This window comes from Balaenoptera acutorostrata, chromosome 21 (assembly GCF_949987535.1).
Source record: "Balaenoptera acutorostrata chromosome 21, mBalAcu1.1, whole genome shotgun sequence".
NCBI lineage: Eukaryota > Metazoa > Chordata > Mammalia > Artiodactyla > Balaenopteridae > Balaenoptera > Balaenoptera acutorostrata.
Window position 1 is genome coordinate 25624587 of NC_080084.1, and position 17621 is coordinate 25642207.

The 17621-nt window shown below is 38.5% G+C and overlaps 2 protein-coding genes across 5 annotated transcripts in view; one reads left to right on the forward strand and one right to left on the reverse strand.

The window, feature by feature from the left end:
- The window catches only part of CFAP96 (cilia and flagella associated protein 96), a 97343-nt gene that overhangs the window by 22436 nt on the left and 57286 nt on the right, over positions 1 to 17621 (reverse strand). The window contains exon 7 of one of the 2 annotated variants that reach the window (XM_057537267.1): positions 2570 to 2713. The exons of the other annotated variant lie outside the window; for it this stretch is intronic. Within the exon in view, the coding sequence (XP_057393250.1) occupies positions 2660 to 2713 (54 nt within the window). The 3' untranslated portion in view covers positions 2570 to 2659. Of the gene's footprint in view, positions 1 to 2569; positions 2714 to 17621 lie in introns of those variants that run through there. 2 annotated transcript variants of the gene reach the window in all.
- PDLIM3 (PDZ and LIM domain 3) overlaps positions 1 to 17621 on the forward strand; it is a 30525-nt gene that overhangs the window by 5954 nt on the left and 6950 nt on the right. For 2 of the 3 annotated variants that reach the window (XM_007177883.3, XM_007177885.3), the window contains exons 2-4: positions 3040 to 3191; positions 4844 to 4928; positions 13720 to 13787. In XM_007177883.3, the coding sequence (XP_007177945.1) occupies positions 3040 to 3191; positions 4844 to 4928; positions 13720 to 13787 (305 nt within the window). Of the gene's footprint in view, positions 1 to 3039; positions 3192 to 4843; positions 4929 to 13142; positions 13331 to 13719; positions 13788 to 17621 lie in introns of all 3 variants that reach the window. The other variant, XM_007177884.3, reaches the window with a different exon arrangement.

Below are 17621 nucleotides of genomic sequence, written 5' to 3' on the forward strand. Positions count from 1 at the left end.
GATAGTTTAACTTACTAAAACCAGGCCAGTTTAGTGGCCATTTGCTGATCACTAGCGTCGCTGAACTTGAGAACTAAGAAGTGAAGGATAGTGTTTTCTCCTTGTCTCTCATCCATTTCTCTACAGATTCTTTTCTTTCTTATCAACTCCTAACGTGGAGGTCCCAGGACATCAATCGCCAGGTTGAACGCAAAGTCAGAAGTTGGTTCTGGCATCACTATCGACCACTTTTCCTATTTAACTAATGAAACCACTGGTGACATAGCTGTACAACTTCTCCCACCTTAGTGAGAAGCCACAGGTTGTCTGAAAAAGAGAAGCAGCCTTCTTTGTCCAGCCTATCTTAGAGTTGTAATGGTGAGAGTTATTAGAAAGAGCTTTGCAAATGTAATATTTTGCATAAATATAAAATAGTTATTAACTTCCATATTAACGTTGTTAATAACATTTAGTAATATTCAGTATCTAAGTTCAGCGCCCCAGATATCTCCATTTAAAATTTATATAGACAGATACACACAACCCTACCTTCCACTCATCTGAACCAGAGCTAAGAAATAATGTTAGGGTCTTCTAAACCTAGATCGAGTATTATATATAAACCAAATTAAAGTATATTAGAAAAGCTAGGTGAGGTTTTAAAAGCAAACACACTGAGCCATGCTTTCTCATGTTTTAACTCAAAGAAAAGCATTTTGGTCTTAGAAGTTTAAAAATAGATGGTACTGATTTTGATGAACTATAGCTGGAGAAAATTAAAAGTTTGAGGTTATTTTTAGTCCTACAAGTCACATTGGGGATGGAAACTTTTATTCTTCTAACAGTTCTGAGTGTGGGAGAATTTCTAAATGGAAAAACATCTATGAAATGCCTCCAAAAAGCTGAGATGTAATAATCTCCAGTTGTCCTCACCCAGCCCCCATCATCTGTCCCTTCTGGAAATTATCATGATTGCTACAGTGAGGTGATCACAGACATGAAACGAGTACAATAAACATTTTAGTGATGAGACTGAAGATCTAGGACCCATGAGAATTTGTCATTTTAGCAATTTTATTCATTTATATGAATCTTGGATCTCTCTTAGAGCCACAAAGTTAAATCGAATCGATGACTAGATGAAGCAAAGAGACAAAAAATGAATTAATGACTGATCCTCAAGTTAAACGTTAGGAATGATCTAGTTTATTCCTGGAGCAGTTTGAGCTTTAAGTCAAGTTCTACATATTGTTCTGACCTAAACAGTGGGAACTTGCAAAAGGAACAATGATAGGTTGACATTAATAGCCATAATCTTTGGGTATATAAGGACTAGTTATTTTTGTTTCACAAGTTCTGATTTAAATGTCCATTTCATTCATTTTTCAAGTAATTATTCATCAATTCCAAACATTGAGTATACACTGTGAAGCATTAGGAATATACATAATATTATAGACATCCTCAAGAACTTCCAGTTGGGAAAACAGACACTACACAAGTAAATAACAAACATGAAAGTACAAACTGTCTTCATAAAGGAAAACAACAGGGTGTAACAGTGGAGAATGATGGGGAGGGGGCTGTAGAAACTACGTCAGATGTCTGGGGAGGTCTCTCTGAGAACAGGACATTTAAGCCTAAACCAAAAGGAGGAGAAGAAGCAACCGGGTGAAGAGTCGGGGGAAGCATTTCAGGAGCAAGTTAACAGTGTGCACAAAGCCCAGAAGAGGGTGCAAGCTTGGCCTATTTGAGGAATTAAAAGGAAATCGGACTAGCTGTAGAGCAGTGGATTGGGAGGGGCGGGGGAGTGAGAATGGTGTGAGATGATGTTAGAGAAGTAGGCAGGGTGAGACTGGGTGAGGACTACTAGGCAGTTGTCAATAGTTGGGATTTACCCAGAAAAACTGGGAGTAGGTATAGCCATCAAAACAATCATCGCCTTTAACTGTATACTCAACATGTTTTTGTTGAAATAATTTGAAATATCTGAAATAATTTCAGATTTGCCACTTTCTAAACATTTAACAACCATATTTTTCTCATATCATTTCCCCCCATATCATTCCCCGCCTCCCCTCCAAAAAAGAAACCCATGTGGATTTCTCGTAGACAGCATAAGGTTAGATCTTGCTTTTTTTTTTTTCTTTTTTTTACCTAGTTTGACAAACTCTGTTAAAAAACAGAACGTGATGTGTTTTTAGGCCATTTATATATAATGTAATTACTGGTATGGTTTAATTAAAAGCTACCATCTTGTTAGTTGTTTCCTATTTGTTCCATCTATTCTTCATTCATGGAGAAGAGACTGTGAGTAGATACAAACTTCTCTTGTGTCTGTGGTTCCCACGGGTTCTAGACTCTCAATGCTTAACTCATACTTGGCCTTTAGCAATTTGTTCATAATTTTAGCTAAACTCTTCTTAACAACTAGTACATTTGGCCCCATCTTCCTCCATGCTCTGGTACAGGTGAGCCCATGCTTGTCTTTCCTTGGAGACTCCCGTCTTTCCTTAGATTCCAAGCTAGTTGGTTGCCCTGCAACTTCAGCTCTCTGAAGAGTCCACAAAAAGTCATAATTTTGCATATTATCTGGCTTCTTCTTGTTCATACAAGAGTGATTCTCTTTCCAGCTTTCTATATCCCAGGTACATTATAGGGATGCGAAAGTAGTTTCAGTTCAAATATTAAGGCTCCCCAGATGTAGTAACGTTCTATTCCCAAATAGAGAGTTCTGGGTGACAAAAAAATCATAAGAAACAAATTACTTTCTTTAAAGCAAAGAAAATATGATCCAAACAGGGAGTTATGGAAGATGTTTTAAAAGAGAATCAGAGATGTCATGATGGAGGAAATGTGGTTAGTAAGAAACAAAATTATTTCACATAATGGGAAAATAGAGATAGCACAACTGATCAGTTAAGAGTTATTTTAAGTGAGATTTAATATGTCCTGCCCAGTGAAGCATTTAAAATGTTACCAAGGTGCAATGTAAACGTCGGGCACAAAACTCAAGATGCTGCAGGGTGTTGATTTTAAATGTGCGATGATTTCTTCCAGATTACTCCAGGAAGCAAGGCGGCAGCTGCCAACCTGTGTCCCGGAGATGTCATCCTGGCTATTGATGGCTTCGGTACTGAGTCCATGACTCATGCTGATGCACAGGACAGGATTAAAGCAGCAGCACACCAGCTGTGTCTCAAAATTGACAGGTGCTCTTTAATTAATGGTGTTAAAATTTGATCTGTTTTGCAGAAGAACCTGAACCAGAACTATAAATGATTTCATCTTCCCAGTGAGAAGGAGTATATCAGGACACAGAATTTTGACTGGCTTTTTTTTAATGTATCAGCCACTTTGGTCTGTTCTTCACTGAAGTCAGTCAATCTAGTAGCTGTTAACAAAGGATTTCTAAAAAGAATCCTCTGGAATGTGAGAATAATGAAAGAGGCTAAAAGAACTTTTTTCCTGTACTAACGCAGTTAGTTGACCATAAAAATAGAACCATTTAAGGTATTGGCCACATAAACACCGAACAGCATGTCTAGTTATACTGCTGTTCTAAACATGGTAGAGAACATGGAGTGGAATTTAGAGATGCTCCTAAAAGAATCTCGTGCTTGCCAAGATGTGATCATGTTAAAATTTGGTTGCTAATATCCTGTATGCTATTGGCTGTTTTGTACTGAATTCAGCCCAGAAGAATCCCACAAGGTATGAGAGGGTACGTGTACATGAAGGTTTTAGACAATGAGACATTTCTGACCAAAAACAACATTAGGAAATTGATCTATTGCCATCAGACTCGTGATCTGAAACTGAATTGTGAAAATAATGATTTGTTATAGTGGTTGTTAGCATGTGTGTTTATCCTCTTGCTGTTGTATTCACAATTTTCCCTGCTGTGGTCCAAAAGGCACAATCAGTCGCCAATCTGCCATTTCACAAGGTGAAATCGACTCTTTCCCTATCTATGCATAACCTGTGTTCCTGCCAAGCACATAGTCCCGTAGGAGCCACATGATCCCAAGTAGATACATGAGAAGCGTTGGACAAAGCACATTTCCTTGATGCCAACAGCAAATCCACCTGACAAATCATTCACTGCCTCCTGTGGTGCCCCAGGTAGGACAGGAAGGAAGTTGAGGAGATCTAGGGATCTAGTCTGTCCTGTGGTCATCTGCAGACTATGCCTCCAGAATCTCCGTGTCCTGTACTGCTTCCCACATGCACTGGAGACCCACTTTCTCCAGACCCTGTACAATGTCCTCGCCTTAGTTCAGGTTGTTACAATCAAATCCCATAGGCTGGGTGGCTTAAGCAACAAACATTTCCTTCTCACAGTTATGGAGGCTGGAAGTCCAAGGTCAGGGAGCCAGCATGGTCGGGTTCTCGGTGAGAGCCCGCTTCCTGGTCATGTCCTCACATGGCCTTCTTTGGTGCATTCACACAGAGAGGGAAGAGATCTCATGCCTCTTCTTTTCATAAGGTCATTAATCCCACCATGAGAGCCCTACTCTAATGATTTAATCCAACCCTAATACCTCCCAAAGACCCCACCTCCAAAGGCCATCACACTGGGGATTAGGATTTCAACATTTGAACCTGGGGTGTGGGGCGAGGACACAAACATTCAGTCCGTAGCAGTCCTCCAAGCAATTTTGATCCATTCAAGTCTTCCCAGAAGTACACTAAAAACATAAGACTAATTCAATAAGACAATACAGGATAATGAGCAAGGAATATTGCTTTTGCTCAAAGTACCAAGGGTTGTTAGTATTTTCAGAAACATAGGAAATTAAAGTATACTAAAACTAGAAGTACCATTAGAATTTGGGGTTTACAAACGTTGTTTTATTTACAGGGCGGAAACTCGCTTATGGTCTCCACAGGTAACTGAAGATGGAAAGGCTCATCCTTTCAAAATCAACTTAGAATCAGAACCACAGGTATGAATTTTGGAGTAAATAATGTTCACATTATGTTTCCTTTTAAATGATGTGGATACGTTCCAAGAGGGAAAAGTGGCAAATATTGAAAAAACTGGAATAAGCCACCTGATGAAGTGGTTGTCTTTACTCTCTGAGATTAATTTATATTAACTGTGTCTTCTTACATCAAGAAAAAAAGAGAAGTATACCTAGGCAAACACCTTGTTAAAAGACAAATATGTTCTCATCAGGAAAAAGTCAGCTATATCTATGTATAGTCCACTTATTTTTTCATTTTTTATGATGGACATCTGCCAAATGACCATGAGGTAATCCAAGAAATTTAAGATGTTAACACAAAGCAAAACAAAAATAGGGTCAACCATTTGAAACAGGTGTCTCTAATCTAATAGTTACTGTGAACTTCAATTCCTCAAGGTCTTCACCCAGCTCTTATGTTACATCCTTCTTTAATTATCAGTTCTGGCATTCTATAATTAAGTTTACTCTAGGAGAAGAGTTTTGCATTATGTAATCATGATGATATGCTGCCTGGGCTGCTGAATTACAAAAGATAAAGGATTTTCCCTTCAGGCAACTCTATATAATGAGCTAAATTAATCTAATAATCTGATGCTTATCTGACTATGTCTACTTTCAAAACCCCAAAAAAACTGCAATTAAACCAACCCTCAATTGTGCTATATGGGAAATGTCATCAAGAAAAGGATTTTAGAACCTCTGCTTGGTCAGAAGCTCCCCAAGTTTAATGAGACAGAGACATATAAATCGAATATCCCTTTTTAAACAAGTATCCCTACTATTTGGGAATATTAGATATTCCCAAAGTGTAGTTTTTCTATATATCTAATGAAAACAAACTGAAAGTATATTTATAATCTATGCTTCAGCAAGATATCCCCTTTCAGGACCATCAGCTCCTGAATTTGTCCTTCAGGTTTTCCATTTACCCCCAAAAGCCCCCATTCATTTTACTCTTGGTAAAAACATGGAGAGTCCATATGTACATGTGTCTCATAGAGCTTCTAAAGATTTAAATAAAATAATACAGAAAAAGAACTTGGCACAGTGAAGTGCTCTCGGAGGTGTTCAGTTAAGTGGGTGCTCTCATTATCGTTGGGCATAGCACCCCCCCCACCAGCCTGCGATCAGAAGGCCTCCTGGCCTTTCTTGACAGTGAGATAGAAGGTGGCACAGAGCTTCCTGGAGACCAGGAATGTCTTCCTCATCACTATCCAAGGGTCATTACAAATTACTTTGGATTAAAACCTTATTTTCAGTTAAAATAAAACCCCCACCCCAACCCCAGGAGAAAAAAACATACTAAGTAGTTTAACTTTTAGAGGGAATGAGTTTATTAGATCCTTGTCCTAGACTTTTGATTGGAGGGAAGGTAGAGCCTGAGCCTAAAAATCACTAAAAGCAAAAGGAGGAGAAAAGAGGCCCCAAAGGGAGTGAGCAGGATATGGAATATTCATGAAGGCGAACCGGGGTGTCTGCTCTCCTCACTCTGAGCCCCCAGGCATGGCACACAGCAGGCGCTCACTAAATAGCTGACAAGTGGATGAAAGGAGCTGGAGGCCCTAAAGATAAACTTCATTCAACACCGCAGTCCTGGGAACCAACTCTCAGACTGGTGTTCTACTGCCACCCCCAGGGGCTGCACGCGAGGCAAAGAAATCACGAAAGCTGAGGGGGATGTTTAGGTCAGGTAAGAGTGCCGCTCTTCAGGGTAGGTGAGTAAAAGGTAAAATGGACGAGACAGGGGATCCATGCGGTGAGAAGCGCTCTGCATGCTGATGGTGGCTTACCCCAGCATCCAAGGTGGGGGGGCGAATAATGTCTCTAATCGACATCTTCCTGATAGAAGAAAGGCTGCAAGAAGGAATAAGAACAAAGTTCTCCAGGCAGAGCTGCCCCTGTCGACAGCCCTTGGCAGGAATGCCCGAGCCTACCTGCCTCCTGCAGCCCTCATCAACTCATCACTTAAAGGCAACACATGAGAAAGAGATCACGTGGTGCTTTAAAAAACAGAAAAGGGAAATTTAAGGCTCACGTACACGCATATATTGACCTCCCCAATCTCTCATCATCACTAGGACAAACCGCACAGAATTCTGAGTTTCCTTTTTCCATAGAGAGCAGCGGTCCCCAACCTTTTTGGCCCCAGGGACCAGTTTCGTGGAAGACAATTTTTCCACGGACGGCAGGGGCGGGGAGGTTGAGGGGGTAATGCGAGCGATGGGGAGCGGCAGATGGAGCTTTGCTCGCACGTCCGCCGCTCACCTCCTGCTGTGCCGCAGACAGGTACTTACTGGTCGGCGGCCTGGGGACTGGGGACCCCTGATGTAGAGTACACATCCAAAATTGTACTGCACCCTTTTGCACATTTCCATTCACAATTTCTCCTAATTTTTGAAACCCGCTTTCATCAATACGAGATGCTAAGATGTGGGACCAACTACACATGTTTGACCAAAGTACCAAATCTCCAGTGATCCCTGATCATGTTGCAGCGCCCACTGTAGCATGTGGGTGACTCAGCAAGTATGTATTTTATTAAGCACGGGGTGAGTTTAGAGCACACGATTGGAGCCTGTGCTTTGCTAACATCTCTCCAGAATTGGAGTTTTCAAGGCAATTGTCTGAGCTTTACTCTAGAAGAGGCCCCTTTTGCAGATCTAGGAGTATTAATTTATGGCTATGGTTATTCTAAGAATTAATTTTAAAAGATAATCCAAATTTTAAATACTCTGGCCTCTTGTCAATCATTTATTAGCCCATGTGTCCTGAATTTTGGGGTCAGACAGTATGGATATTTATGATACTGCAAAGGGGGAAAAGATAAAGAATGAGATAGGTTTAAAAAACAAAAAGGTGAAGATTGGGTTAAGGGCTACAGAAGTCAGTCAGATGGAGCTTTTGAACATTCCATTAGTTTGAGTCATGACTAATTTCTTACTTGCACCCTCTCCAAGAGGTGGGTGTTTGAAGGGCTCAGAGATAAGGACCATTTCAGTTCTTCCCCTAAAGGACCAAAATATTCCTACTCCTTACGAACCTCAGGCCAGATTTATGCATGACCAGTTCACATAACTTGGCACTTTAGGACCTTCCCCACAAAATATAGCTAAATTTCAGCATAACCTCTCCTATCTGAAAATCCTATAGCACAAACTAGAACAAAATGCACTGATAAATATCAAACAGTGAATTTAACTTGTAGACTGAGACTGGAGAAAGGCTAAACTGTGGTTATGTTTGTATTCTTTTTTTTTTTTTTTTTAATTAATACAAAGCTATGCAAAGAGATGTCTTTTCTTTCTACAAATAAAGCAACCCCTTCTAGACAACAAAGATGTGTCAGTCTGAAAAACAAATACCGTTAAATCTTTAAAATGCCATCGTATATGAGGGGATTCCCTGGCACTCCAGTGGTTAGGACTCCGCACTCTCACAGCCGAGGGCCCGCGTTCAATCCCTGGTCAGGAAACTAGGACCCCACAAGCCACGCGGTGCAGCCAAAAAAATAAATAAATAAAATAAAGTAAAATAAAATAAAATGTCATCTTATATGAATAGTAAAATGCTGTTGAGCGATACAATATTTGAGCTCTTGTTTCTCAACCCAAGTCGAACTTCTATTGTAAGTTATCCGACCTTTGCTATTGGACTTAAATACTATTTTTCATTTTAAAAGCAATATATAGTCATTGGGGAAAAAAACCCATTACATCCTACCATCCGAGTACAGCCACAAATAATAAAATGTTAGTGTATTTTTTCCAGTTTTTTTCCCCCTAGGAATAGGTTTAGGCTTTGGGGACTTTTTCTGACACAGTTATAGTAATAATGATACAAAATTTTAATACCTAGATTTTTTCATGTTTCCGTGCTATTATTAAATAGCTAAATTTTGGTTTTATGAATTCAGACTCGAATCTTAGGCTTAAAAGAAACTTTAGAGGTTGTTTAGATCGACCCCCGGCCATTGGATAAACTCCTTCCAGACAGTCCTGAACATGGCCTATGAGCAGGTGCATTTTTCTATACAACGCATTGCTCTAGAGAAAAGGTATGTGCTAGAGTTCTCTGTCCTTCTTCAAAGCTTATATTCTCCAATAAAACATTGCCCTCATCTTTGTTTAATATTCGCTGAACAATTCAAACTTATAATGCAGTTACCACAAGGCAGGAAAGATGCTTTTCAGAAATAAAAATGCTGTTTTCTAAATGAGAAAGGATTGCATCCTTTCCATAAAAGATTTGATAATACAGACATACTATATGCACAATCAAGTGGGGTATGGGTTGAAATTGTCATATTTTCATGAAATAACTTTATTCTACAATGTTTTCATAACTGGATGGCAGCCTACACAAATTTTCATAAAATCCCCATTTCCCCAAACTCTTCCCCAATGAGATATGGGGAACACTTGAAACAGATCACTGAAGAGAAAATAATTATAAGGGTGGCTTTATTTTTCAGTTAAGGGGTGAGCATGAGGAGGGGGGCAGGGGTTGTTCATGAATTCCAAACATGATAAAATATCATCATCTACTCAGTGTGGCTTGATCAAATATATGATCACTTGACATAGCTTCCCTCATTTCACAGGCATTTTTTTCTTATAAATAAATAGATCTGTATATCATCACACATGTATCAAACATGTTGTATCTGTTGGAGCTGGTTATTGTCTCAGTTCTCAGACCGAATGTTTATCCAAGTAAGAAACTGAAAGGTGAACTGTCTTTGAATGACATCATTGCTGAGGTCATTTCAAGGACGTGGGAGATTGCTGTCAAGAGGTGCATATTCTCCCAATGGCAGCGGATCTCTGTCAAGTTACTTAGCTTTGATTCTGGCAGCTCTAACATTCCATTAATTCAGAATATTACTCCTTAATATGAGCTCCTAACATTTAAAAATAATATTTAAAAATCTAATTAACTGCAATGATTACTTGTTGAATTCTTAAGACATAAGAATCATTTAGATGCTTTTGTCTGAGTAGAATAAACACAAGAGCTGGACTCTATTAACTGCTACATAATTTTTTTTACTAGTATTTTCCATTACTAATGATTTTCCAGGAAAATATAAAAAGGAATTAAAGTGGAATAGCAAACTTCCCGTTGGTTTTGTCTTTTGATTCTGTGTGACCATCAACAATGATGTAAGACTTGGATAGAATGTTGCTTCTCTGTGCTGTATTTAAATGTTTTGTTTACCTTTAGTGTATACACTTCATTGTGCTTTTTTTGGAATGACTCCAGCAGCCCATAAACTAATGCTTTGCAAAACCTAAACACAAATGTTTGAAGCCTGTATTAGAAACACTTCCTTTTATGATCTGAGTGGAAAATAGAGTTTTACTGTTTTATTTTTACAAATTACACTTTTGTGACTTTTGCGATATGTAACTAAAACTGAAAATGGCAAAGAAAAAGCTTGGAGCTAATTAACTTATGTGCTGCTTTTTGGAAGTACTACTAGAGACTATTATTGCACAAATATTTTCAGAGAAGATGCCTCATTTATAGGACAGTTGCCAACCATGTTTATTTATAATTTTAAGACAGAAGAAATAAGGGCAGAGATTTTTTTCCCCCATAAAGCCATCACATTATTTTACCTAATTTTTGTAAATTCAATTCTATATAACAAGATCTTTAAGGCATATCACTCTCAGCTTAAAAAAAAACAAACGCTAAATTCCACAAAGCTTGATTCCTTCAGTACTTCCTGATTCACTCTTTTAATTAACCTGAGAGATTTATAGTCCACCGAAGCTAAATTAGGCAATTAGCCTTCTGTCTTCTTTCATATCTAAAAGAGGAGCAAAGGCTTGAATCATGGCCATTGTCATTACTTAACGATTATTTGCCATTCACTTTTTTCATGCCATAATAACAGCTAATCATAATGGTTAATCATAAAACACAGCCACTCCAAATTCATTATTAAATCAGCCAAAGCAATCAGATTGTACCAGTATATAAATGTTCACACACATTTTCACATGTTCTGGGATTCAGCATTTTTCTAAAGCCATATTTGGTTGTTTCAGTCATTCTGCTATCTAATATCAGCAGCTACATTGTCACCGAACCAACTTCTAGGCAGTGAGTCATTATTCTGGAGATAAAACAACTGAATCAATAAGATATTAGTCAATTCAATCATACTATAGAATCACAGGCTTTGTATTCAACTCAGACCTTCTTTTCAAGTTCAGGAGGCTGTTAAATTTTGCTGCCCAATGTTGATGAGAGAAAAGCTCCTCTTTACCACATCACAGATTTTCAGGTACCACGAGATTTGGGGCAGCTGGAGTCAAAGACTCTGCAGGGCTAGTATTTGAAGCTGCACCCCATTTGCCTTGTCATAACTATTTTTTAAGTGGGCTTTGCCAACAGGCCTAGATGGGGGAATAGGGAGTGTGTGTGACAACTGCCTGCTCAGGAGAACCAAAAGGAAGTGGTGTACTGCTTGGGTCTCTAAAGGGAGTCATTGGTGTTTTCTGGAATCACCACGCAAAACTGTGGTTCCACCCCTGGGAAAGGAACACAATCTCTTTTCTTAAAAGCACCATCCCACACCTTACTCACCTACAATGACAAGAAAAAAAAAAAATGACACGAATGTTACAAGACCTTTTTATTCTTTTAATCAAAACAGTCTCCATTAACCATTTCAAATAATCATAAATGTTTGTACTGTTTGAGATCCGTGTGAAACACTGGTGGCACAGTCAAAAGTATAGGAAGTTGATGTGAATGTGTGAGCAAAAATATTGTAAAGACAGATCTTACTAATTCTGCCAAATGAAAAGATTTGGAAAGAGAATCAGCTTGTGTGTATTTCAGCATTCCCTTTTGGTTTTCTTCTGTTGCTTAGAAGAAAAAAAAAGTTTAATGAACTTTACAAAATTATAAATCTGTATAAAAATTGGAAAACATGATTCCTACATTAGAAGACAGTAATACAGAGTTTCAGATCATTCAGGCATGTTTCACACCCAGAGTTTAGGACTGAAGTTTGGTCCTTTTCCCAAAGCAATGAAGTGAAAATCCTTTTGTGAATCATATAAATTAGCTATCTCTAAATTGCTGACTTAAGTCTTTCTGGGACTAGAGTAAACATGAACCTACAACATGAAATCATCACAGTAGAAAGGGAGGGTTTTCTATAAATGTTATTCCTGCTTTCATAAGGAAAGTCTTTTAATTCCTATTATTTTTTCTAAATTTAAGGTTATATCTTAATGCAAATTAAGAATTTTGTTTGTTGTAGGAATTAAGAAAGAAACAGGAAAAAAAAACTTGGATTAGTTATGATTCAGTACAGTTATTCATAAATGCTCACTCCCTTTCTGATTGTTTTATTCTCCCGTTTTCTAAAATGGGGGAGATTTTAAGATATTACTAGAAGAGAAAGCATATGTAAGTTCTACTTAAGAAAATGTTAAGTAGAATAATTTTTCTAAGCCAAAAATCTCACTTCCGACACAATTTCTGGATTCAAATGAGTCTTATGAGAATGTCTTAAAAGTTCTAGATGTGGGGCCTTCCCTGGTGGCGCAGTGGTTGAGAGTCTGCCTGCCAATGCAGGGGACACGGGTTCGAGCCCTGGTCTGGGAGGGTCCCACATGCCGTGGAGCAGCTGGGACCCTGAGCCACAATTGCTGAGCCTGCGCATCTGGAGCCTGTGCTCCGCAACAAGAGAGGATGGGATAGTGAGAGGCCCGCGCACCACGATGAAGAGTGGCCCCCGCTTGCCACAACTAGAGAAAGCCCTCGCACAGAAACGAAGACCCAACACAGCCATAAATAAATAAATAAACAAATACTTAAAAAAAAAAAAAAGGATAAGACAGGCACCTAATGTGGAATAATGTATTCTTTAAAAAAAAAAAAAAGCTCTAGATGTAGAAGTCAGTAGGGAGCAGACAAGAGGTATAATATTCGAATTATTTTATAAATATTTCAAATAAGGTCAGTTCCTTTGCATCTGAACATTTGGTGGGTGATTACAGCACATGTAAAGTTCACGGCGAATGCAGTCCTCCTTTAACCTGGCCATTAATCTCGCAGTGGTAAAGAAACCTTGATTAACAAGAGCGATGCGATGCTGTTGATTTGCGCGTTAACGGCTTTGTTGTGCATTCTGTGGCTCTGTGTATTTTGTCTGCCATTGTACAGGAGTTCAAACCCATTGGTGCCGGGTACAACAGAAGGGCCCAGCCTTTTGTTGCAGCAGCAAACATTGATGACAAAAGACAGGTAGTGAGCGCTTCCTATAACTCACCCATTGGGCTCTATTCAACCAGCAATATACAAGATGCGCTTCACGGGCAGCTGCGGGGGCTCATTCCTAGCTCACCTCAAAAGTAAGTACTCCACTTGGTTTCTGCCCACCATGTTCTTAATGGTGATAGTACGGCTTCTCTTCCTTTCAAAAGTCCAGCTCTTGCTGTTTTATTTTTACTTTCCTGAAGGCACGATCAGATTTTTATCTTAAAGACAAGCATCTAGAACATGGTTCTAATGTTCTGGAGTCCAATCTGCCAGTTCCCGAACATTTAGTGAATAGATGGTTAAAAGGAAGAAATCGCTCTGGTTCCATCATCACCCTTCTTAGTCATGTCAATATTTGGTGGTAAATAATCCTTTCTGTACGATTATTGTTCAGTTAATTTTATCTAAATATATATATATATATATATATATATATATTAGTCTTCCACTGAGGGACTTTTTTAACCCTTTGTTTTTACAGGATGTGAACTACTTTGAACACAAGCACAATATTCGGCCCAAACCTTTCATAATCCCAGGCCGAAGCAGGTCATAAAGCTTTAAGATTGTGAAGTTTGGAGTGCATGCATCTTTAATAAATTCTACTAATCACCAAGACACATAACTCTTAGGTGTTTGGAGTGACTTTTCTCATTTTGAAGCTTATTTCAAAAGCAAAAGAAACAAATTCACTTAGCAGAGAAGAGAGTAAATATTGACCAGATTACAGAGCTGTGAAATATTATGCAATCGCTGTGTGTATTTATAACTGATACCCCTGCTGTTCTGAGGATCCCGTCCAGAACACAGTGACCTTTTGAGGCAGGCAGACTTACCCTATCCCAGGGCAGGAAGGCCCAGTCAGCAGGAACAAAAATGAAAACCAGCCCCCGGTCAGGAGTAAGGAAGCAGGTGAGGCAAACGTGGAAAGGCTGGTGTAGCTTTCCATGTTTGACAGTCTCTGATCATCCCATCTCAGCACCTAATTCTCATTGCCCCATCAGAGCCCAGTGGGTAATCGCACTCATTCTAGCTCTTACATAAAAATAAATTTGCGTTCTTATGGATACTTGCAAAGGAAAAGAAGCCACTAGAAAAGGAACTTTTCCACTTGGGGAAAATAAGTATAAAGAAAGAAAGAGCTGGAGGCAGAGAGATTTACTTGGTTACCCTCATGGGTAACTGTGCACACACTGGAATAAAAATGAGCACGATCTCTTCTTGTCTGTCAGTTAGAGAAACAGATCATCTTCAGATGATCCTTTCTCAAATCTTCTCTAGAAACTGAATTCCAACCTATGAGGAAAGAAATTAATGCCCTGTCTTGCCACATCAGGAAATAGTGACTTCGGGAAACCTCAAACCCATTCCTCTGACCTCAGCTACATCAATCAGCCCAGAGGAAGGAAGTTGGGGGTTAGGCTGGATCAATCCTAACAGGTTAGGATCATTGAATAATGATCTACATCAGGTGTCACTAATAGGGGTCCACAGGTGGAGTCAATTCACAATGTTCTATTTAACCCTCCCATTTTAAAAAATACTGAATTTAAGTTTAAGATGGAACATCTACTCTCTATCTTGCCAAAATGCCCATCACGGCTAAGCGTATGATACCTGGCCCATTTTCATATATGTGTGACCCTCCTGGCCCCTGGAGACATCTGAGTTTATGATGCCTGCTGTGGATGGTCAGTCATCACTTGATATATGATTTTCGTGTGCAGACCTTTCTATAAGCTACAGTCAGGGCCAGAGGATTACCTCAAAATAAGCCAGACAATTTTGTGGTATCAGACTCAGAAAGAAGGAGTGGAGCAAAAGAGCAGGAGAAAGATGCTAAAAAGGCAATGACTACCAAATACATCTGCCCCCACTACATATTATATCCCCAGCACCTGGAAAAGGGGCTGGGACAGAGTACATGCTCAACAAGTGTTCATTAGATAAAGGAACAAAAGCCTAAGAGTACCTAATCAGACTTCCTGAGTAGCAAGAAGAATCAGGAGCTGTTGCCCTTCCCTCATACTGGCAACTCTGAACAATCCTTTTTTTGCTTCTCTTAGTTTTTCCCTCCTTCATATTCCATTTTCCTCTGTATCTTTTCTCTATTTCTCCACATTCAACAGCTTCCCAACCCCACTCTAAATAACATTAAAAAAACTGGATTAAAAGTTAAAATGCTCTTTTACTATTGAATAAATATATACATAATATATACATCTTCCCAGAGAAGCAGAGTAAAATGGATATACTTGCATTCTTTTGAGCTTAGCATAATGGTAAGCTCACTAACTTGAGCTATAGGACTCCACGAGGCTCAAATAAAATGATACGTTAGAGTAACACAGATCTTGCTTTTGCTGAAGACCAATAACATTTAATTTTATAAAAATTCAGGGAAAGTCAAGGAGATTCAGGTTTGTAATGCCCTTCTTTTACATTTTCATTTAATTCAAACATGGTGATAATAATAAGCCACTCATAATTTTGTCATTGTAAGCTGGTGCCTTTCAATCTAGCTAAATTTGGAAGAGGGGAGTGGCAAAACAGAGATGAGAGGATCTGCTTAAAAAACAGGTACCAGTACACAAACCTTAAAAAAATTATAAAAATGCTTCTATTATCCTTCCTTTCTTCCTCTGCCCCCTCACTATTTGCTCTAGCTTCTCAATTTCTTGTTCTTACCAAATGATTCTTCATCAAGGTGGAATTTTGAGTGGCTACTTACCAAGCAATAACTACACCATTAATAAACAACTTTTGAATCAGAAGTAAGTTGGAGATGCTAATATATTCATTTCCCTGGGTCTTACTATTAGTTAGGGTTCTTTCAGTGATTTCATCATAACTGAAGCATATTAAAAGACCAGTATTTTCATATGAAAATATGTAAATGTTTAAAGCCACAGCTATCATTAAAAATACATACAAGGCTAGATCCAAATGATAAAATACAATCTGGTGAGTGGTTTTTGGACAAGTCACTTCCGGAAGCATGTCCCCAAAAGTCTATATACACACCAGGGAAATTAGTTCTCTGTCTAATGATCTACCCAGGTGTATGATAGTAATTGAGTGTATCATCAGCCTTACAGGTTGCCAAGCCAGTGAGTCAATGTCAAGAAATCTCAATAGCATCTACCTTTCCAGGTCACAGGAATAGGTCATGGTGACCCATGATGATCTCCACAGTGACTAGAGTCCATGAAAACTATTTTATTTAAAGCATCAGTTCAAGAGCTCTTTTAAAATTGTCCCAGAAATTTATAAAAAGATAATTGTTTTTTGCTTAGGGTTTATTTCCTATCTATTCAATAGACATGGGCCCTTAAATAGAATGATAAAGAAACTAGGAAATAGAAGACACAATCTCTGCTTAAATAAAGTTATATACACAAGCATGCATGTATATAAGAACACTAATAACAGAAAAAAATGTAATGCTAATTACAACTGTAAAATAAGGTATATCTGTAAGTTCTGAGTTGACCATAGTTTACCTCTCCACAATCTAGCACCATGCCTGGCACACAGTAAGGTCGAGTAGTTATAAATGCTTGTTGAAAAGGTTCACTATTTTGAGCCCAAGTCTCCCAATATTGAAACTCAGTGTTTCAAATCCCTAAATTACAATTTAATAAACTTCATTATACTGAGGTCAAATCAATACGATCCTGACTAAACTGCACTGTAACTGAAATGTTATTTCTATTCTTTTACCAACTGAAGTCAATTTCAGCATAGTGTTGAGCCTATGAAAATGGTGAATAAACCATTTGACATTTTTGTATGTGATCAACCAATTTACTGATGGAGTTTCAAACAAGTTCTCAGTAGTTGAGAAGTGAAGGAGCAAGTTCATATATACCTGCCCCATTCAGTCTTTGCAGGTGGTTGACCCGGATAACACAACACAGAAAAAAATTTTAATTCATCTAGTGACATGGGTTGCCCAGACTAACAAGGCTGCAGCATTGATGAAGCCAATAAAATCAATGCCCAATATATGCTTTTGGTTTTTGCTCTCTGAATGGGGCTGAGGTTGGCATTAGTAGCCCTAGAGAGTAAATGCAGGTATGCGGCCATACTTGAGTCCTCAGAGAACACTGATTTTCAGGTAAACACACCATATAAATTGTTCTCTGCCTTCAGTTTACAGCAACACTAACCTGCAGGCATGACTGAAGTTCACATTAATATTACTATTTCTTTTAGCTTTGTCTTAAATGACTGTGCTTAAAAAAAACAATATATTCCATTTTCTCAAAAAATGCATTTCTCATGCTGCACTTAAAATGCATGTAGAAAAATGGCTTTTTAGTCATTGGCATCAGTTATGACTAACCTCCTATCCATAGAAAATTCTACTCATAGAGAATA